Raw genomic sequence first — 22,838 nt, forward strand, 5'->3', positions numbered from 1 at the left:
TGCTATGCTGAACAGGGGCCTTGTGGAGGGATGGGAAGATTGGAAGAGATAGGCAAGGAAGAGGGAAGGAAGCGGCCATGGCCTTAAGTTAGGTACCATCCCGGCATTCGCCTGGAGGAGAAGTGGGAAACCACGGAAAAACACTTCCAGGATGGCTGAGGTGGGAATCGAACACCCCTCTATTCAGTTGACCTCCCGAGGCTGAGTGGACCCCGTTCCAGCCCTCGTACCACTTTTCAAATTTCGTGGCATAGCCGGGAATCGAACCCGGGCCTCCGGGGGTGGCAGCTAATCACGCTAACCCCTACACCACAGAGGCGGAACGTCAGAAGTTAATGAAGAAAATAAAATCACTTGCATAAATTATGGGTTGTTGTCCAATTTGATCACTTCCACGTGTTTATGGAAACTATGGAGGTAAGCTAGAATAAAGGTTCCTTTACATGTGGCGAATGTACGATTAATTAGACGAACAATGGCTGTGAACGTTGACAACATTCAAGAGCTACAGCGTGAAGTAATTTGGCACGTGTCGCGTTAGACCTGAGCTTAAGACGCATTTACAAAAAATACTTCCTTGTACTTAACCTTCGTTATAAAAACAATCATATTACGTGAAGGAATAATTAAGTCGAGTTCCGTCTCTAAGAAGAGCATAGCTTATCTGACATCCTCCCTGCCTGAATAATGAACCCCGCCCGGTGTAAAGAGCATGCGAATCACTTTCCCTTGACGTGAGGCAGCCTGAAATGATTGCTGACCTTGCACATCACGTGGTCAATCTTCGTGTCCACAGGAAACTAGCTCATATATAACCAGAGAAGAATAATATTCCATCTATGAACGCGACTTTAATGCGATATACATAATAATAATAATAATAATAATAATAATAATAATAATAATAATAATAATAATAATAATAATAATAATAATAATAATAATAATAATGTAGTGGTTAGCGTGATTAGATGCCACTCCCGGAGGTCCGGGTTCTATTCCCGCCTCAGCCACGAAATTTGACTAGTGGCACGAGGGCTGGAACGGAGTCCGCTCAGTCTCGGGAGGTCAACTGAGTAGAGGTGGGTTCGATTTCCACCTCTGCCATCCTCGAAGTTGCTTACCGTGGTTTCCCACTTCTCCTCCGGACAAATGCCGGGATGGTAGCTAAGTTAAGGCCATGGCCGCTTCCTTTCCTCTTTCTTGTTTATCCCTCCCAATCTTCCCATCCCCTCCACAAGGCCCTTTTTCAGCATTGCAGGTGAGGCCACCTGGGTGAGGTACTGGTCATCGTCCCCAGTCGTATCCCCCGACCCAAATTCTCACGCTCCAGGACACTGCCCTTGAGGCGGTAGAGTCCGAGTGGAAAAACCAACCCTCGAGGGTAAAAGGACTAAGAAGATTATTATTATTATTATTATTATTATTATTATTATTATTATTATTATTATTATTATTATTATTATATTATCATCATCATCATCATCATCATCTGTTTACCCTCCAGGTTCGGTTTTTCCCTCGGACTTAGCGAGGGATCCCACCTCTACCGCCTCAAGGGCAGTGTCCTGGAGCTTCAGACTCTTGGTCGGGGGATACAACTGGGGAGTATGACCAGTACCTCGCCCAGGCGGCCTCACCTGCTATGCTGAACAGGGGCCTTGTGGAGGGATGGGAAGATTGGAAGGGATAGGCAAGGAAGAGGGAAGGAAGCGGCCGTGGCCTTAAGTTAGGTACCATCCCGGCATTCGCCTGGAGGAGAAGTGGAAAACCACGGAAAACCACTTCCAGGAAGGCTGAGGTGGGAATCGAACCCACCTCTACTCAGTTGACCTCCCGAGGCTGAGTGGACCCCGTTCCAGCCCTCGTACCACTTTTCAAATTTCGTGGCAGAGCCGGGAATCGAACCCGGGCCTCCGGGGGTGGCAGCTAATCACACTAACCACTACACCACAGAGGCGGACATATTATTATTATTATTATTATTATTATTATTATTATTATTATTATTATTATTATTATTATTATTATTATTATTATTTTCTTTTGGTCTCCGGAGAGGGCTGGTGCAGATCTTTCGAGTTAACGTAAAGGCGACCTGCGCGTGTCTGAGGATGTTGCTCTACCTGTGATAAATTTGAATGCTGAGACGGCACACACAGCCATTCCCCGATTCATTGTAATTAACCAATGAACGTTTATATCCCCGATCCAATGGAGAATCGAACCCGGGAGCCCCTGGTCCAGAGGCCATTGCGCTAATAATTTAGCCATAGAGCCGTACAGTACATGCACTGAGCGGGTATTGTACCTGCATTTTAATGTATTGTTCAAGAATCCTTGTGTGTATTATGTTCGCTACAACATCTAATTGTCCATAAGCCAGAAAAAAAATCACCAAGTAAGCTGACCGCGTCGTTAGTGTCGCGCAGCTTGTGAGCTTGCATTCGGGAGATAGTGGGTTCGAAACCAACTATCGGCAGCCCTGTAGATGGTTTTCCGTGGGTTCCCATTTTCACAGCAGGCAAATGCTGCGGATGTAAATTAAGGCCACCGCTTTCTTCCCACCCCTAGCCCTTTCCTATTCCATCATCGCCATAAGGCATATCTGTGTCGGTGCGGCGTAAAAGAAATATGTTTTAAAAAATTGCTTGAAGTAGCTTTCCTTTGAAAATACGTAAAAAAAAAAGGCCAATTAGAGAATCTGACTCAAAAGAAAGCAACGTACAATTGCCCGTCAGAGAAACATCCTGGATTTCCAAGCTCTACCTCAGACATATTGAACGTTTGGTCGTGTGATTTATTTATGGACATGCCAAAAGTAGACACTTATTAGGAACTGAAGTCATTTAAATTGGGAACGATAACTGCTAGGAATGGGACAAATACGTGATCTAAGTACAGTTTCGCCTATTCCACTACCTCTTAAAATATCGGCCTTACTGATATTCCAGTATAACGTCCTTATAGCCTCCGTGGCTCAGGCGGCAGCGCGTTGGTCACTCGCCGCTGGGTTCCATGGTTCAAATCCCGGTCACTCCGTGTGAGATTTTGTGCTGAACAAAGCAGAGGCGGGAGGACAAGTTTTTCTCCGCATACTCCGGTTTTCCCTGTCACCTTTCATTCCAGCAACACACTCCATTATCATTTCATTTCATCTATCAGTCATCAATCATTGCACCAGAGAAGTTCGACAGGCCTCGGCAGCCGGCACTCCTATCCTCGCCGCAAGATGGAGCTTCATTTATTCCATCCCTGACCCGGTCAATGACTGGAAAACAGGTTGTAGGTTTTCATTTCAACGTCCTTATGTCATTTAGGTAAGTACCATTGCACAATTTGGGTGCTTTTACTTTCCTCAAAAGCATTATCGGCACTCCTGTGTTTAATGTAATCTCATATGCTGGCAGGCAAGGTGCAGAAATATCATTCAGGAACTCACCTGGATAATGAACTGCATCGTTGTTTTTCACCACAATTAATTGACAGATACCGGATGAGTCCGCTGCACCTAACTATTTCTGTTACGCATTCCAACGAACGTCACAAGTCTGATGGTCAATTCTCCTTTGCCGTATACCATGCTGCAGTCTCCTTTAAAGCACTTACTGCGTCATCACAGTAAGCTTTCGACTGTACATGAAATTAACGCTGAAAGGTATGGCATTCTTTTTACTTTTCTTAATCCGTCTACCATCCAGGGTTGGTTCCTCGGACTCAGCGAGGGATCCCACCTCTACCGCAGCAAGGGCAGTGTCCTGGAGTGTGAGACTTTGGGTACGGGGTTAAAACTGGGGAGAAGGACTGGTACCTTGCCCAGGCGGCCTCACCTGCTTTACTGAACAGGGGCCTTGTTAGAGGATGGGAAGATTGGAAGGGATAGACAAGGAAGAGGGAAGGAAGTGGCCGTGACGTTAAGTTAGGTACCATTCCGACATTTGCCTGGAGGGTAGTGGGGAAACTACGGAAAACTACTTCAAGGATGGTTGAGGAAAGAATCGAACCCCCTATACTCAGTTGACCTTCCGAGGCTGAGTGGACCCCGTTCCAGCCCTCGTACCATTTTTCAAATTTCGTGGCAGAGCCGGGAATCGAAACCGGGCCTCCGGGGTTAAGCGATGGCATACTGATAGAAAATGTGTGAGATTTTGTGAAACGGGAAGTAGTTTTACTTCCAAGTACGGTTTATGATAACTCCAAGTGAACAGTCACTGTGGTGCAATGACCTAAGCACAGACGTGTTCACTCATGTGCCGTTGGTAAGTGAGCTCAAATCCCACGAGCGCTAAATATATACTGCTCACAAAAAATCCGTATCAAACTTTTGGTCGGCTGTAATACACAGTTCAAAAAATTAGGGGAACATGTTTTTGAACGTATGCCATGCTCCACAAAACAATACCTCACACCCAGGTATATTACAAATAAACCTTTATTCTTTACCGTTGAAGTGTACAAAAGAACATCGATGGATTCGCGTTCATTTTCAGAACACAGACGGAAATGTCCAAATAGGGGAGGAAACAAAGTGATGACAGTCTTTTATCACAGTTGGAGAGCTTCAGTATGGTGTGTGTCCTCCACGATCATTTATCACAGCTTGGCTCCTACGTGGCATGCTTCATATAAGTCGACGTAGGTCACGTTGCGGTATCAGGGCCCATTTTTCAATGAGAGCCTGTTCGAGGTCTTCAAGAGTCTGTGGTAGAACAGGACGCCCACTAACACTTCTGTCCAGCCTATCCCACACATGCTCGATGGGCTTAAGGTCGGGATTCACTGTTGGCCATTCCATCTCTTGAATGTCCAGTTCTAGCAAGACAGCTCTGGTAATGCGCGCTACATGAGTCCTGGCATTGTCGTGCATGAGTACGAATTCAGGGCCAGCACCGTATGCAGCAAGCAACACATGCTGTAGCAGTATCTGCTCGATGTACCCCGCAGCGGTACGATTACCACAGACGACGACAAGATCCGTACGGCCATCAATACTGATGCCACCTCACACTATAACCGAACCTTGTCCGAATCGGTCGCCTTCCTGGACAACATTTGGCATGTAGTGCTCACCACGGCGTCTCCATACACGTTGACGTCCATCACGTTGTGTCAGAGGAAATCTGGACTCGTCTGTGAACAACACAGCTCTCCATTGGCGAAGTTGCCAGTTGATATGGGTACGGCAAACAGAAGGCGAGCTGCGCGATGTTGCTGCGTTAAACGTAGCATTCGAAGAGGACACCTGGGTTGTAAGGACACTTCTCTTAACCTGTTCCTTACTGTCTGGTCGGACACCGTGACTCCAGTGACCCTCCTGAGGTCTTGTTGCAGTTCTCTGGCAGTTGCTGAATGACGCCGCAACGCACAGATGGTCAGTTTCGGTCATCCTGTGGAGTTGTCATGCGTCCACGACCTTGTCCAACCCTCTTTGTGAAATGGCCTGTCTCATTGTAGCTATTCCACAAGCGGTGAATAACTGAGGGAGAGATGTTGAGATCCATAACAACACGACGAAAAGTCCATCCTTCCTGGATCAAAGTGCCCTTGCGACGAACTTCGTTAAGATGTCTCATAGGATGTGCTGGTTGACGTACAACGTGCCGAAATGACCGCAGTAGTCTGTGTACCTCACAACGACACACGGAAGCACCGCTATTGACTTTGTTTTGAGGGGTCACCTGACAGTTTAATACATGTCTACTCCTACAGATGGCGTATAACTTTGATTTGAAATACCCTGAATAGCTAAGATCTCAAGGTATGCTGTACGACTATTGGAACTCCATCTACCAAATAAAAGTTCACATACCAGACGGTACAAAACATGTTCCCCTAATTTTTTGAACTGTGTACTTTGTGTGCCTTTATTTTGCAGACGTAGATTACACAGAACCAAAACATGTTCATTTATTTGTACAGAAACCAAAAATGAACAAAACCTGCACACACATTTTCGCTTGATTGTCCCAAGCAGACACAGTGGTCCAAAACCGAACGTCACTGCACTTGAATGCAACTAAAAACAAACTGAAACTTACACTTGACACTTTTCAGTACTCTGTGTTCCCACCTCGGTCTCGTAGCACAGCAGCACGCCGGCGTGGTATGCTTCTGATAAGCCTCTGGATTGCATCCTGGAGGATGGCTCTCCATCTTCCAATAATGCTGCTGTCAGCTCCTGAAGTGTGCGGGATTGCTGTTGGTGATTCTGGATACGCCTACCAAGTAGATTCCACAGATGCTCGATACAATTGAGGTCGGGGCTACATGCGGGACAGTCCATTACTTGAATTCCACCAGTTGCAAGGAAGTCCCTGGTGGCCCTAGCAGAATATGCTGCAGCTCCATCATGCACTAATGTTTCAATAGCCCCTGAATGACTACGAGTTCACTTTTATGGTTCAAAGAAATTTCTCCCCAAACCATCACTGATCCGCCACTGTAAGCGACTGTTTCCTAAATGTTGCAAGGCAAATTTCGTTCTCCTTGACGTCGCCAGACTCGAATACGACCATCTGACGTAGAAAGCTGGAATCTGGATTCATCGCCAAAAAATACTGGAGTCCAATGTCGGAGCTGCTAGTTGACATGCTGTCGTGCAAACTGCAGACGGCATCTTCGGTGATGAGGGGCCAACCGGGCCACTTTAGCGGTCTCCTGGAATTCAGCTGACTTTCCCCTTGTTGTCTACTGCGGACTGTCTTTGTACTGACTGACGACAGTCTCATGTGCATTAATTAGCTCACCTCGTAGGTCCAGCAGGAGTTCTTCTACGTGCCAGTAAATCTACCGACACGAGGCTAGCGTATTTGAGCACCTTCAAATATCACCGAACTGAGCCAAGATCGAACCTCCGAAGTTGGAATCAGAAGGACAGCGCCTCAACCGTCTGAGCCACTCAGCCCGGCTTTACGGATCTTGCATTCCAGTTTGTTTCGTCCGTATCACCTGCAGTTACATCAAGAGCTCCACGGACGAGATTTTGAAACTCGTATTGATTTTTGTGAGTGGATACGGACGTAAGTGGCAAATGATCCCGTGTTTGTATCTTACATTTTATTTTCGGTCGAGTCACGATTTCATAATAATGGCTCTGTCATGATATGCACTACTGGAGTGTTGAGAATCCTCACTGGGTAAGGCAGGCAACATTTCAGGTACGATGGTGTGGTATACTGGGCGGTCACCTAAGTGGACCAAATTTCTTTGAGGATCATTTGACAGGAGCCCGGTACCGCGGTACCTACAGTTTCTTCAAGACCAACTACCATTCCTGCTAGAGGATGCACCCCTGGTAGAGCGGGTGACCATGTAGTATCAATGCGACGAAGCTTCCCCTCACATGTCAGCATATGTTCGCAAATACACACCCTGGCCGATGGATAGGAAGAGGAGAACCTGTCACCTTGCCTGCTAGATCGCCCGACTTGACACCACTGGACTTCTTCCTATGGGGCTATTTGAAGGATGTAGTGGACGTTCAGCAGATGGAAAATCCTGAAAGCCTTCGAAACTTTATTACGGAAGCCTGTGAATCCGTAACACCTAAAATTCTACAACGAGCCCGAATGTCAGTTCAACGGCGTGTTGAAAAGTGCTTTACTGCAGAAGACCATTTATTCGAACACTTACTGCACTAACAGGCTGTTGCTGAGTAAGGCGGATTCAAACCCCCAACCATTCTGTCCTCGTGCAGCCCTGCTTATAAAACAGCCCTTATGGCCTAGAATAGTGCCAAAATAAATAAATAAATAAATAAATAAATAAATAAATAAATAAATAAATAAATAAATAAATAAATAAATAAATAAATAAATATCCCCCTCTGTGGTGTAGTGGTTAGTGTGATTAGCTGCCACCCCTTAGAGGCCGGGGTTCGATTCCCGGCTCTGCCACGAAATTTGAAAAGTAGTACGAGGGCTAGAACGGGGTCCACTCATCCTCAGAATGTCAACTGAGTAGAGAGGAGTTCGATTCCCTCCTCAGCCATTCTCGAAATGACTTTCCGTGGTTTCCCACTTCTCCTCCACGTAAATGCCGGGATTGTAGCTAACTTAAGGCTACGTCCGCTTCCTTCCCACTTCCTTGTTTACCCCTTTCAATATTCCCATACTTCCACGAGGCCCTTGTTCAGCACAGCAGGTGAAGCCGTCTTGGCGAGGTACTGGTCCTCCTCTCCAGTTGTATCCCCGATCCAAAATCTTACGCTTCAGGACATTGCCCTTGAGGCGGTAGAGGTTATTAATTAATAAGGGCATTCGGATAAATTGGCTTTGTGGATGATTTTCGAAGTACAAAATGCGAATAAAATTATCGGGCTTAAAAGGGATTCAAACCCATCTACCAAACGAAGTTGTACGAGCAGCAGCCGACTTAACCTATAATACCACGGCAACTCCAGCGAGTAGCTTACCGGAAAGCGTACTAGATTGACAACTATTTCCGCTTCACAAATGCACATACGTTTTCTATCACTATGCCATCGTTTTTAGCATTCATTTCATATCCTACAGAAAGCTTACAATTGTCACGTACTTTTTACATAATCGTGTGGCAGTTTGATGTATACCTGCCGCATACTGTAGTACTTGTTTTTGCACAGGTGATGGTGCAGTAAGTGAGTAAAGGCGATTGTTGCTTGGTATACGGCAAAGAAGAATTGACCGTGACTTCACTAGGGACGTTCGTTGGGATGCCTAACAATAGAAAAAGGTGAAGCGTGGCTGACTCACCCGATATTTTCTTTCTTCGCCCGGAATTTATGCCAAGACTTTCCCATTTATTTCCGCGACCTGTTTATTATTTTGAGTCAAAATAGCTCATTCACAAAGCAACGTATTTCGAGCACCATCGGTATTGAGAATGTCCTGGAAAACATTTTCAATTAAGGCAAGCTGAGCCTGACGCAGGAATGAATGGTAATATCACCAGAGCACCAGAGCTCTATAACGATCCTCACTGAATTCGTCTTCCTCCTGACCGCCAAATTGCATTCGCATGTTGACTAAGAGAATAAGCCTTTCAATCGACGGCCATGATTAGGATTTCTTCAGAGAAGCTTGTATTTCTTCCGCTCTTATTTCACCTATCAAAACTGGCAGTGTCTGATGGAAGCGTCCCGCGAATAGCATTCAGCGGTGAAGACTGTTCTGCTGTTTTCATTTCAATGTGTGAACTTCCTATTCCTATAGCGCCTCCATAGCATGTCTCGAATAGCTCGAATACTATGATGGGCCAATGTGTCAGTACTAGTAGTTACCAGAATATGTATAATCCAGAGATGTGGCAAGATAAAAGTTATCAAACGCCCTAATTCCTCCCCACCATGTTCATACAAAGGTAACTCCCCTAGATCACACGTCATGAAACCGCTCACTGTCCGCTTTGGGACAGACAATACATTCAAGTATAAGGACAAGTAACTTTTCCACAACGATCAAAATTTATGAGGCATGGAAGATCACTTTACTCTTCACCCTCTTTTTGTTACAAAGGATTCTTAGGTAAGATTCATAAAAACAGCGGTAGGACCAAGTGAGTTGGCCGTGCGGTTGGGGGCGCGCAGCTCTGAGATTGCATCCGGGAGAACGTTGGTTCGAACCCCACTGTCGGAAGTCTTGAAGATGGTTTTCCGTGGTTTCCCATTTTCACACCAGGTTGTATCTTAGTTAAGCCCACGGCCGCTTCCTTCCCACTCCCAGCTCTTGCCTTTCCCGTCGCCACCGTGAGACCTTTATCTGTGTCGAAGCGACGTAAAGCAAATTGTAACCATAATAATAATAATAATAATAATAATAATAATAATAATAAATCGTGTGTGGCCTCCGGAGAGGCCTGCTGCAGGCCTTTTGAGTTGACGCCCATTGACAACCTGCACACCTGTGAGGATTGGGTGCTGCCTGGGATGAAATTTCATGTCGACACAAACATCCAATCCTCGAACCAGAGGAATAACCACTTAAAGTTAAAATCCACGACTCAGTTGGAAATTGAACCATGGACTTCTTTGACCAAACACCAGCATCCTAAGCATTTAACCACGAAGTTGGACAGCATTTTAGATTCCCGATGATAATTTCTACTTCCTCTTAAAACAACAATCACCACCTCTCAGATACTAATTTGCAGTTTTACTGTTTGAAGATTTTTATACAGGAACGGCATTAATTTATTAGAGAAAGGATTACTTTTGTGATCATTCGCTTTCCGAAAAGATTACATACATATTATAATGAACAAACTCGGTTAATTTTATCATTGTTAATTGAGAATTTCATGACCCAACAGGGCAGAAGTCGATTAGCGCCTGGGAGACTGATTATTTATCTTGGAACGAGTAGGGGTACTTCAGTCGCCTTGACAAAGAATGCTGCAATGTATTCGAAACGTCAGCAAACTCTACGAAATGTACAGAAAACAACAACACGGTTAAATCTGGAAGAAGAACTGAATAACTGTACGCGGCCCTTAGCTGAGTCCTGACATTGCTTTCGCTAGTGTCAGGTTCCTCACTTTCATCTGTCCTATACGACCTCCCATGATCAACTCTTGTTGTTTTCCGACCCCGACGCTATTGGAGCATTCGAGGACTAGGGAGTCTTTCATTTTCACGTCCTTCGTAGCTATAGTCTTTCTTTGGCCGATACTTTCATTTTTTGAAGTGTCGGATCCCTTCCATTTTTCTCTCTGATTAGTGTTATACAGAGGGTGGTTGCCTAGTTGTACTTCCTCTTAAAACAAAATCACCACCACCAACACTCTTACAATACGCAAGGGATACCTCGTATGTGTTTTTGTCCCCTTCCTCCAGAGAATACCATCGGAATGTTCAAAAGCTAGAAAAATAAAGAAGTAAGTAAACATCTAAAGTCTGTAATCAAGGTATTTTGCTGGTTACTGGAGAATATTGTTCGTGCTGATTACTGGAAAAAATAAGAACAGGTAGATATAGTATGGCAGTAGATCATTATGAATGACCTAAAACCAATCTGGGGTTGTATTGCCACTTTCCTGACTCCATGCTGAGAGCTAATTGCTATCGTTAAAGCGATGTAATGGGCGTTTCATAAGAGCTATGAGGTGTTCCGGACGAGAACTCAAGCGCAGAAAGACGCTCCTTCAATGGTGCAAGCTCCGGGCAGTTCGCGAAAATAAGTTCTTCCTGGAGGCTACGTTAGTGACATACTTGTAGCTTTGTGTCGCCATGTCGCTTTCTTTCCGTCAAATGGTTTTATTTTTCATAGGACGATGATGAAATGAAGAATTCTGAACCAACTCCAGACAGTCTTTCGTCTATTGTTAATAGAATAAACAGTATCACTAACAAAATAATCTACTAACAGGGTGGCGATGATTATTTTTTCAAGGGAAATGCGATATGCGGCAAAAACAAGCCACAATGAAATTATTGCTCATCTGCTGTCCACATTTCCCTAGAATTTATTTATTTATTTATTTATTTATTTATTTAATTAATTAATTTATTTATTTAATATAATCGAGTGACATTGTGAATTCAAGGTTGTGTCGATTTCTGCAATTACGATTCTCACAACAGAGGAGAAGGTGTTTATCGTTGAAAATAATTTCCAGTCATGCGGAGTGGGGCGTTAGAATGGGCCGAATTTACTTCACGTTAAAGAAAAGTACGAAGAACGATTTAATAAAGAGGCACCAAAAAACAGAACAATGTTCGATGTTACATATCGTGCTTGATTTTACTGCTTGATTTTTATGTTTTGTTAACCCTTGTAGATTTCAATGTTGGCAAGACTTTATGATTTAAGTTCTTTGGACTCTATTGCTTCCGCCTCCCGCCAGTATGGCGTCTTGTACTTGGACTGTTGTTAGACAAAATACTGTCTTCATGTTTGACATCACAAGTAGAACGAGGTTGAATTCTCAGTAATTGATATAATCAAGATATGTATACAACTTTTAAGTGCTTTATAATGTGTTTCAGCTATCAAGAATGAAGTATTTTAGTTGGTATAAGCCATGCCCCGGGGTAATAATTTGTATACAGTCCACTTTTAATAAATCATTGGATGTCGTTGACAAGTTCCGTCACACAGGATTAGTGTTATGTAAGCGAAAGGGGACGCGCCCAAAAACCATCACCACAAACAAGAATCATGGACTTCTCCAACATACGTCTCTGTTGTGACCAATAGCAGACGGATGTTGACCAATCGTATGCTAGCTTTGTCAGTGACAGTCCACGAGGAGTACTTCAAACGCGTGCCTGTTCAGAAACCGGCTCGCTTTTCAGGTCTCGAGTATTACACAGCTGCACGCAGTTCTGTCTAGTTTCCTTGCTCGCTATCAGAGGCTAAGTAGTTAAAACGGAAAGTTGGCAACGCTGTGTCTCGTGTTGGGAAAATCCTGGCACTTCGCGGACAAAGAATGTAAACACAGCCAGCCAGCTAGGCTTCAAAAGCGTGCCGGTCGTTAACGAGGAAATTGCAAGAACTATATACTGTATGTCCGGTCGTGAAATATTGGGCCCTTATTTCGTCGAGGATGCTGCATAGAATCTAAAAACAGTGGACCGGGTAGTATACAGAGACTTCACTATTACACCATTTGTGCAGTACCGGTATTTGCGGTGTTATTGTCGCACCAGAAACGTACACCTGCACCGACAACAGATGTAGTAAGATGGAGCTATAGTCTACACCGCGGAGAGCCACTTATCTTTCTGCAATAGCACTTTGGAGATCTCCTAATTTCTCGTGGAACTCTATTTCCGTACCATTCCCGCTACCTGGATCTCATGGCCCCAGATGCCTACATTTGGGACATGTTGAAAGTATAAATTGGCATAAATATGTCTTATGTCCGGAGGCCATCCACAAATTTGTGTAACGTGACGCGACTCAATGTGTAACGCAAGTGTAACCATAACAACCATGCAGGCAGTGATGTAAGTCATTGACGAATGGTTAGACAATGTTACCTAGCAACCGTGCGGGCCATGTCTTATGGTTGGTTGCTATCTGAAATTAGCATTGTATTTTATACAAGTTGTTTTACGTCGCACCGACACAGATAGGTCTTATGGCGATGATGGAACAAGAAACGTCTAGGACTGGGAAGGAAGCGGCCGTGGCCTTAAATAAGGCTCAGCCCTAGCATTTACCTGGTGTGAAAATGGGAAACTACGGAAAACCATCTTCAGGGCTGCCGATAGTGGGGTTCGAACCCACTATCTTCCGAATACTGGATACAGGGTGCACTTAAGCGACTGCATCTATCGAGCTCGGTCTGAAATTAGAAGCCGTTGATGGATGGTCATGACCGGGAGACATATTTATGATCATTTGATTTTCGCAAAGGGAAAAGTGATTCCTTTTCCACCTACCAATATTCCCGAAATACGAATTTTGTGTCCTTACAGCAACCGTTGTTCATCAACATGTTCAATGAAATGAAATGTCGTATGGCTTTTAGTGCCAGGATATCCCAGGACGGGTTCGGCTCGCCAGGTGCAGGCCTTTCTATTTGACTCCCGTAGGCGACCTGCGCGTCGTGATGAGGATGAAATGATGATGAAGACAACACATACACCCAGCCCCCGTACCATTGGAATTAACCAATTAAGGTTAAAATCCCCGACCCGGCCGGGAATCGAACCCGGGACCCTCTGAACCGAAGGCCAGTACGCTGACCGTTTAGCCAACGAGTCGGACAACATGTTCAATAATCTTCAGAAACGTTACGAGCAATGTGTGGCACGTGATGGTGCAGAGTTTGAACACATTCTGTACCAACGCAATTAAATAATATTTTGGTGTTGTTTGTTTTACATCATATTGTGCAAATAGGCAACCGTCCCGTTTTAACTATAACCAGAAAAATGAAGCGGTCCAACACTTCGAATGTAGATATCGCCAAAAGAAAAGGCAGGTCCAAAAGGGCGTGAAAATGAAAGATAAGAGAGCCTCGTAAAATTAACAGCGGCGTAGTCGGGTGAAAACGAGAGTTGACAAGGAGGTTGAACAGGAAAGATTGAGGAGTCTGGCACAAGTAACTGGAAGCAATTTGAGAGTCGGCTAGGAACCTTCTGGTCACCACACCAAGCTTCTAAATCGAGAGCCATTTCACTTGTCTTTTACGAGAGGTCGCCCTGTGTGTGGTGGTGGTGGTGGTAGAATGACTCCCACGGTATCCCCTACTTGTCGTAAGAGGCGACTAAAAAGGGCCCCAGTGGCTCTCAACTTGGGAGTGTTAAAACATTATTTACCGGGCGAGTTGGCCGTGCGTGTAGAGGCGCGCGGCTGTGAGCTTGCATCCGGGAGATAGTAGGTTCGAATCCCACTATCGGCAGCCCTGAAAATGGTTTTCCGTGGTTTCCCATTTTCACACCAGGCAAATGCTGGGGCTGTACCTTAATTAAGGCCACGGCCGCTTCCTTCCAACTCCTAGGCCTTTCCTATCCCAATCGTCGCCATAAGACCTATCTGTGTCGGCGCGACGTAAAGCCCCTAGCAAAAAACATTATTATTATTATTATTATTATTACTTCATCTTAAAACAATAATGACTACCACCACCAACAACACTCTTTAAATAGGCAGGGGATACCGTGGATGTATTTTCTGCCCCCCTCCTCGAGAGAATACCAGCGGGATTGCCAGCTTGTAAGGGGACCCCACCTGTATAGTGATATTAACAGGGAAGGACACGACTGTGGTTTCTCATGAACCGTCCTTCAACTTCTTGCCCTAGTATGAAGATTGAAAAAAGTTTCAATTAACCTCGCGAGGAACATGAGAATAAGATATGATTTAAAAGTTGTCATCCTAAGACTGATTTTACTATATTTTCCCCTCCCAGTTTAAACGAATGGCCTTTTAGGAATTTTCTTCCGAGTTCTAGCCCAAATGAAATAAGAAAGACATGCACGTTAACAGTTTTATATGATAGCTGATCATAGCCACGCGATACCACTTTCACGGGAAATCCGAATAATTGGGACGTGACGTTTTCATTTCGATAGTTTCACATAGGCCTACATTGGCCGGGATTCGAACCTTGACTACTTTCCTTTTGAGATGTCAGTGACCTTTTCGTACAGGTATCATGCTCCAATTAAATACAAATAGACACATTAGTACTACATAGCATCTTCACAGGTTATTACACGAATTTTACGCAAATTAGTAGAGAAGGCTATTGGCCACACTATCTCAACCTCTCAAACAGAAACATCGGAAACGAATGGAGCGTTCGCTCTCGGACAAAGACCTCTTAAACCATAGTGTGTTTTTCCAATATACCGAGCTCGATATCTGCAGTCGCTTAAGTGCGGCCAGTATCCAGTATTCGGGAGATAGTGGGTTCGAACCCCACTGTCGGCAGCCCTGAAGATGGTTTTCCGTGGTTTCCCATTTTCACACCAGGCAAATGCTGGAGCTGTACCTTAATTAAGGCCAGAGCCGCTTCCTTCACATTCCTAGGCCTTTCCTGTCCCATCGTCGCCATAAGACCTATCTGTGTCGGTGCGACGTAAAGCAACTTGAAAAAAAAGTTTTTCCAATATTGTTATTCATTCCACAACTAGTGTAGGTAAATGCTGGGATAGTATTTTTCAATTCCTGGAGTACGTACCTTAATGCTAGGACTAAGTACGCTCTTATGCTAAAATTACGGATCGTAGTGAAGTAAGCGGTTACTAAGCTAATTCATAAGCGTATGGCTATTGATAATCACACATTAGAAGGTAGTAGTATCAGTTCCACCGTACACAATATCATAAGTGACTTTGAATTCAGGAAGTCTGTACCGATCACTCTCTGATCTACAGACAGAGAACAATTCCTGAAATTATGTGATCACTGCTCCACTGCCTTTAAATGTAGGAGTACCTCAAGGTTCAGTAGCAGGTGCCATTCTTCTCCTCATATTTATGAATGATACAGGATTACAAAAATTGTGTGGATGATTGTATTTATTTACTGACGACACTAACGTGTTTTACACGGTTACCCTTGAAATCAGGATGCAGTCCGATATTACTTTACTTCAGCGTTGGCTTGTTGTAAATCATTTAACTATTAATATTACAAAATCCAGTTATATAATCTTTCGTAAACCAGCATGCAGTCTTTCTCTTGAAATTACATTAAATAATTTCAACTGTAAAATATCTAGAATTAGAGCTACACATTTTTTAGGATTAATTCTTGACGAATTCCTCTCTTCGAGTGATCAGGTTCAAGGGATATGTAATAGAAGCTATTGGCATTCTTAATAAACTTAAATACAAACTGACTAACACTTTACTAAAGAATGTTTATCACGCTATTATTCAAAGCCATATACTAAATGTGATTCATATGTAGACATGCTGCAGTAAATAGATGAAATGAAATGGCGTATGGCTTTTAGTGCCGGGAGTGTCCGAGGACATGTTCGGCTCGCCAGGTCCAGGTCTTTTGATTTGACTCCCGTAGGCGACCTGCACGTCATGATGAGGATGAAATGATAATGAAGACGACACATACACCCAGCCCCCGTGTCAGTGAAATTAACCAATGATGGTTAAAATTTCCGACCCTGCCGGAAATCGAACCCGGGACCCCTGTGACCAAAGGCCAGCACGCTAACCATTTAGCTATGGAGCCGGACAGTAAATAGATATTTCAGACTATTGAAATTCTACACAAGAGAGGATTTAAAATACTTCTTAAACTACCTATATTGATGCCAAGAGCTTATCTATAAAATATTGTAATATTGTTCACCTTGATGCTTTAAATCAAAAAGCTTCTGCTGTAATGGCCTATACATTGAGAAATAATTTGGTTCACTCCAGTACTTTGTGTGACAAATTCTGACATTTATTCATAATACCAGAGTGCTAATACAGTTCACATTGATTTAACTAACTCAACTAGGGTAAATACGTCAGCAAATCCGTACGGAACTACTCTGCACATGTGTATGAGCATATTCGACATACGGCTTCGTTTTCTGTATTTCGGCACAAACTTGTAAAACATTGACATAATATGCTATGAATATATTTGTTCTCTTAACTATGCAACTTATATACTGTGAATGTATTGCACCTCGATAATGAGTATAACTCACTTTGTGTTTATTTTCTTGTAAAACATCAGTTTACTTGTTTACCTCTATATCTGATGCGTATTGCGCCTATGTGAGCCACGGCCCAGATGCCATTTACGGTAAATAAATAAATAAATAAATAAATAAATAAATAAATAAATAAATAAATAAACAGTGAACTAACAAGGAAACTATTTGGGCTGGACCAGACCGATTTCAGTGGAACTTAACATAATATCCTAAATTTAATAGTAATGATAATTTTGACGTAAAATGAATGCTAGTGATATAATTAACAGCTGAAAAATGATGTGGGTGGCTCGGAGCAGTTGGCGGATAATGACTTAGAATGACGTTGCGCATGCGTTGTAGAATTACACTTACATGACAGAAGTCACGAGACAGGTGTCTAGTATCGTGTAGACCCTCCTATAGCTCGGCCAAGCGCAGTAACTCGTCTTGGCATCGATTCTAGAAGTGGAAGAAACACCCATGGAGTAATTCACACCCACGACGTTTGGATACCTACCCACACCTCCCTGCTATTTGTCGGTGCAGGGTCTTGGGTGCGGATGGACCTCACCACCACGTCCCATAAATACCAGAGAGAATTCATATCAAGCAAACGAGGTGGCTGTAGCAGTCGTTGAAACTCCTCAGAACGTTCCTAGGACCGATTCTGGCTATACTGGAACTCACGACACGGCGCGTTTTCCTGCTGGGAAATCTCAAAGTTGTAGGGCTACGTGAAGTCCATGAAGGGCTGCAAGTGGCCACTGAGCAGTTCGGTGTTGCAGTCACTGGTCAACGATCTGTTCAGGTGTATCAGCAGATCCAGTCCATGTCACATGACCATTCCCCATGGCCTGCAGGGTGCCTTGTTGGCAACTAGATCCATGGCTTCGTGGGGCCTGCGCCATATTTAAACCTTACCGGCAGCTCGAAACAACTGGAACAGTAACTTATCGGGCCAAGCTACATATCGCCAGTCCTCTAGGGTCGATTGAGCAACGTCATGCGTCCAGGTGCCGCAGTGTTAACAAGGATATTCCGGTAGGTCTTCCGCTCCCATAGTGACGTTAGAGAATGCTGAACTGACCTGCCAGATATGCGGCTGGTACCTCCTGCATTGAATGTGGATGTGATTTGAGTCAGTGTGACTTGTCTCTTACTACGGAAAATTCTAGCCAGATGCCATTAATCGCAATTATTAAGCATCAGTTGTCGGCTATTTCGCTACCCACTGTTGGTGGTAATGCCTTCTGTGTTTTATTCCCAGTTTACACATGACCCCGTCGATCGAGGAATATTAAACGTCCGTACAACTTCAACAATGGAATGCACTATCCATCTGGCCCGTACTTTCTTGGTCCGTTCGAAAAACGATAGTTCACGTCACCCTGCCACGACCAGCACCGACGATGTTTACACTTCCTCCGATGAGGGTGGGCGGCATCTGTCATGTGCAGGTAACTGCGTGTTATTGTGGTGGAGGATAGTGTTATGTGTGGTGTGTGAGTTGCAGGGATGTTGGGGACAGCACAAACACCCATCCCCCGGGCCACTGGAATTAACCAATTAAGGTTAAAATCCCCGACCCGGCCGGGAATCGAACCCGGGACCCTCTGAACCGAAGGCCAGTTCGCTGACCATTCAGCCAACGAGTCGGACACCTTTAGTTCTGTTTTAAAGTTATACAAAACAGTTGATACAAAAATAAGATTATGACAACACGAATAGAATTTTATGCTCTACGAACGGATTTTATTGACAGATACAGTACGGTGAATATATCAAAATACTAGGGGTTTAATATTTTTGAATTGTTTATAACAGAAGTTAATGTAACTTGTAAGTTTATCAGTCTGTCGAAGTACGAAATATAACGCTCAGAGCATTATAATATACCTGTAAAAGAAATTAATGACAGAATGAGGCGTTTCTAGAAGAACATCCTCACATTCTATCAAATCACTTTTAAACACACATGTGTGTGTACAGTATTATTTACGTTGCGTAAATTTGTCAATTGTGAATGGGTGATATTATGTCGTGACCTACCTGTCCTGCGAGACGTTCTAGTAGGTTGATCACCGGACGATGATGTTGGCGTATTACCTGTCCTGCCGAGCGGTTATGTAGGGAGGTAAAATGTAGGTGCGAACTCTGTCCCGCAACTCCTGAAATAAAAGATGAAATAATTTCACTGTCCTTTATTACCGAGGACGACTATGTACACTATATACAATTTCACTTACAGGTTCTGAATATGTTGGTCTGACGAGAGCTTGCTTCACGAGCCTAACCTACGGCTACGCGCTAAGTCCGAATACTGCCCTGTGGCACGTATGTACAACTTCACTGTCACGAATTACTGCTTGAAAGAGCCTGGTCAAAAGAGTACGAATTACTGGTCGAGAGAGAGCCCCACGCCATCCTGGCTTAGGGTTATATCTGCTCTCCTGGAAGCAAAGGTCGGTCCCTTCCCACTACCTTAGGGGTTGGGCCCATGGGCGTTACCTAGCTGATCGCCTTGTAGGTGGCGCCCTCAATTAGGCCTACTATTCTGAACTAATTGTCTCAGTAGGTGCTGCTCTCTGGGCACTACTGTCTCTTGTCCTTCTCCTTGCACTTTTGTTTCCTTGTCTTTACTAGAGTACAACTGTACTGGCTTTGAGCTCTTTGTCGGCGAGCCGCCTGCTCCAATACCGACTACTAGACTCCTCTTGTCAATACATAAACAAGCAAACATCCTCTGTTGTATACATATTTTTGTAGGCGCGTTTCACAAGCTCTCTGCCTGACTAATGCTCTCCACTACTTGTAACTTCGCTGAAAAGCTTCTTCTTCTAATTATTCTTATATAATTGCCAAACAAATGTTCTGAAACTACAAGGTGTCCCGTATTACTGGTTATTACTCTGTTACTGATTTATTTCCCTTGATATTCTAAGATCGAGTCTCGGCTGCGAATCCCGGCTGCCGTTCATCTGACAATCCGCCGGTTCGAACCCTTGGGGAGGTCGGTACACGACAATTATGAATTCTTCTACTACCATGTTTCCCACACCTTGTGGAGCCAAGGGTGCAAACTGTGTCGCACATGTGGATAGGCCCTGTTTTGCGGGTTGCTCTTCCTGACTCCAACCCTATGTGGAGGGTTGTAATCATTGCTGTTTGTTTCTGTGGTACCGAGCTCGATAGCTGCAGTCGCTTAAGTGATAGTAGGTTCGAACCCCACTCTCGGCAGCCCTGAAGATCGTTTTCCGTAGTTTCCCATTTTCACACCAGGCAAATTCTGGGACTGTACCTTAATTAAGGCCACAGCCGCTTCCTTCCCATTACTAGGCCTTTCCTATCCCATCGTCGCCATAAGACCTATCTGTGTCGGTGCGACGTAAAGCAAATAGCAAAAAAAGAAATGTTTCTGCGGTGGTTGGTAGTGTAGTGTGTTGTCTGAATATGAAGAGGAGAATGTAGGACAAAAACATAAACAATCTATCCCCGAGCCAGAAGAATTAATCACACGCGATTAAAACCCCCGACCCGGCCGGAAATCGAACCCGGAACCCTCTGAGCCGATGGCCTTAACGCTGAACATTTAGCTAAGGAGTCGGACGGATAGGTGATATCATGTATAAGTATGGCAAATTATATTCATTTTGAAGTTCGTCAATTACACTTTAATGATACTAATGTTACTGTCTTTATGCCCCACTAACTACTTTTACGGTTTTCGGAAATGCCGAGGAGCTGGAATTTTGTCCCGCAGGAGTTCTTTTACGTTCCAGTAAATCTACCGACACGAGGCTGACGTACTTGAAGACCTTTAAATACCACCGGATTGAGTCAAGATCGAACATGCCAATAACTGTTAGGTCCATCTATTCAGAAGCACACATTTCATCATGCAGTGGGCAGCCCATATAACAACAGCAGGCGTGCAGAGATTATCCTATCAAGTGTCCGCCTCCGAGCCTGACGGTAAGCGCTTTTGGTTGCCGTCCTCGGAGGCCTTGGTTCGATTCCCACTACTGGCAGAGATTTAATAGATTTAAGCAGGGCTCGTATGTGGTTCAAAATGGTACATGGAGGTGCACCGCCTCTGGACGAGGATACAATTCCGTGGGTTCGATTTTCCCTCATTAAAATCGAAAAAATTAAGAAACGAGATTTCTACTTTCAGAGGTACACATGGCCTCAGCCTACACCAAGAATGAGTAATTCCTTGGTGAAAAGGCGGCAGAGCGTAGTGCTGAGGTTACTGATAGTGGAAGCCTTTATCTTCCATCCCTCCAAGGACCTTCATGGCCTGTACGAAGATGCCTTTACCTTTTTTACCAAGTCTCGTTACAATACACCATGTTTTGTTTAAATCTGCAGCAAAAGAATTACTGTGTTTAAGTACATAAACATTATTTTACAGTGGAACAGCTATTACCATTCAGTTTTTGATGTCTCCTTTTTAAAATTTGCTTTACGTCGCACCGACACAGGTTTTTATGGCGACGATGGGGTAGGAAAGGCCTAGGAGTGGAAATGAAGCGACCATGGCCTTAATTAAGGCACAGCCCCAGTGGTGTGAAAATGGGAAACACGGAAACCATCTTCAGGGCTGCCGACAGTGGGGTTCGAAACCACTATCTCCCGGATGCAAGCTCACAGCTGTGCACTGCTAACTGCACGCCAACTCGACCGGTTTAGGATGTCTTAATTGAACATCATTACAATCAATCTCGTACAACATAAACAGTTCCCTTTAGACCGAATGTTAAGAATCAAAGGCAAAGGCTGGCCTCAGAAAAGTTATTAGGGAGCATTGTTTCACGTTAACCAAATTAGTAAGACGCACTGCGAGAATCCCGTTAAAGAAACATCACGTAGCGTTTTACGCAGCGAGGCGTGGCCCCCTCCCCGTTACGCGCCGGGGTGACCGCCCTTCCTTCTACTTAGGGAGGGGTCCAGTCGCGCTCCGTCGGGCCGAAAACAGTCGGAACCAACTTCCGGGACCACGCCTTTCACAGACAGAAACTACAAGAAACGTTCATATTGTGAGTTATTACACATAAATCAAAGTATGCTTAAGACTTCCCAAACTCGGAAATCGCCGAAGCAATGCGATGCATAAAGGACGGTTAGAACTCATAAACAAGGAACTCAAGTCAGCTTATAGAATGTTAAGTAATGTTTATTCATTAATAAAATAACGTTATTTGTTTTATGTCCTTCTAATTTTTTTTTACGGTTTTCGGGACGTTGAGATGCCGGAATTTTGTCTCGAGAGAGTTCTTTTAAGTGCCAGTAAATTTACCAGCATGAATGTGACGTATCTGAGCACCTTCAAATGCCACCGGACTGACAAGGGACACCCCCAGGGGCTCTGAACTTTGGAGCGTGGGTTGGCGACCACGGGGCCCTTAGCTGAGTCCTGGCATTGCTTCCACTTACTTGTGCCAGGCTCCTCACTTTCATCTATCCTATCCGACCTCCCTTGGTCAACTCTTGTTCTTTTCCGACCCCGACGCTATTAGGTTTGCGAGGGCTAGGGAGTCTTTCATTTTCACGCCCTTCGTGGCCCTTTTCTTCCTATGGCCGATATCTTCATATTTCGAAGTGTCGGATCCCTTCCATTTTTCCCTCTGATTAGTGTTAAATAGAGGATGGTTGCCTAGTTGTACTTCCTCTTAAAACAATAATCACCACCACCTGACAAGGGACAGTTGCAGAGTTGTCGATAAGAATCTCGACGAATCCTGTTGCAA

The 22,838-nt window shown here is 44.3% G+C and overlaps 1 protein-coding gene across 1 annotated transcript in view; it reads left to right on the forward strand.

Annotated features, from left to right (window-relative positions):
- The first annotated feature begins 475 nt into the window (after positions 1 to 475).
- Positions 476 to 22,838, forward strand: part of LOC136874528 (angiotensin-converting enzyme) — a 91,628-nt gene continuing 69,265 nt past the window's right edge. Inside the window, exons 1-2 of the mRNA XM_068227829.1 lie at positions 476 to 517; positions 6,055 to 6,225. Coding sequence (XP_068083930.1) covers positions 476 to 517; positions 6,055 to 6,225 — 213 coding nt within the window. The remainder of the gene's footprint in view (positions 518 to 6,054; positions 6,226 to 22,838) is intronic.

This window comes from Anabrus simplex, chromosome 5, assembly GCF_040414725.1.
Source record: "Anabrus simplex isolate iqAnaSimp1 chromosome 5, ASM4041472v1, whole genome shotgun sequence".
Lineage (NCBI taxonomy): Eukaryota > Metazoa > Arthropoda > Insecta > Orthoptera > Tettigoniidae > Anabrus > Anabrus simplex.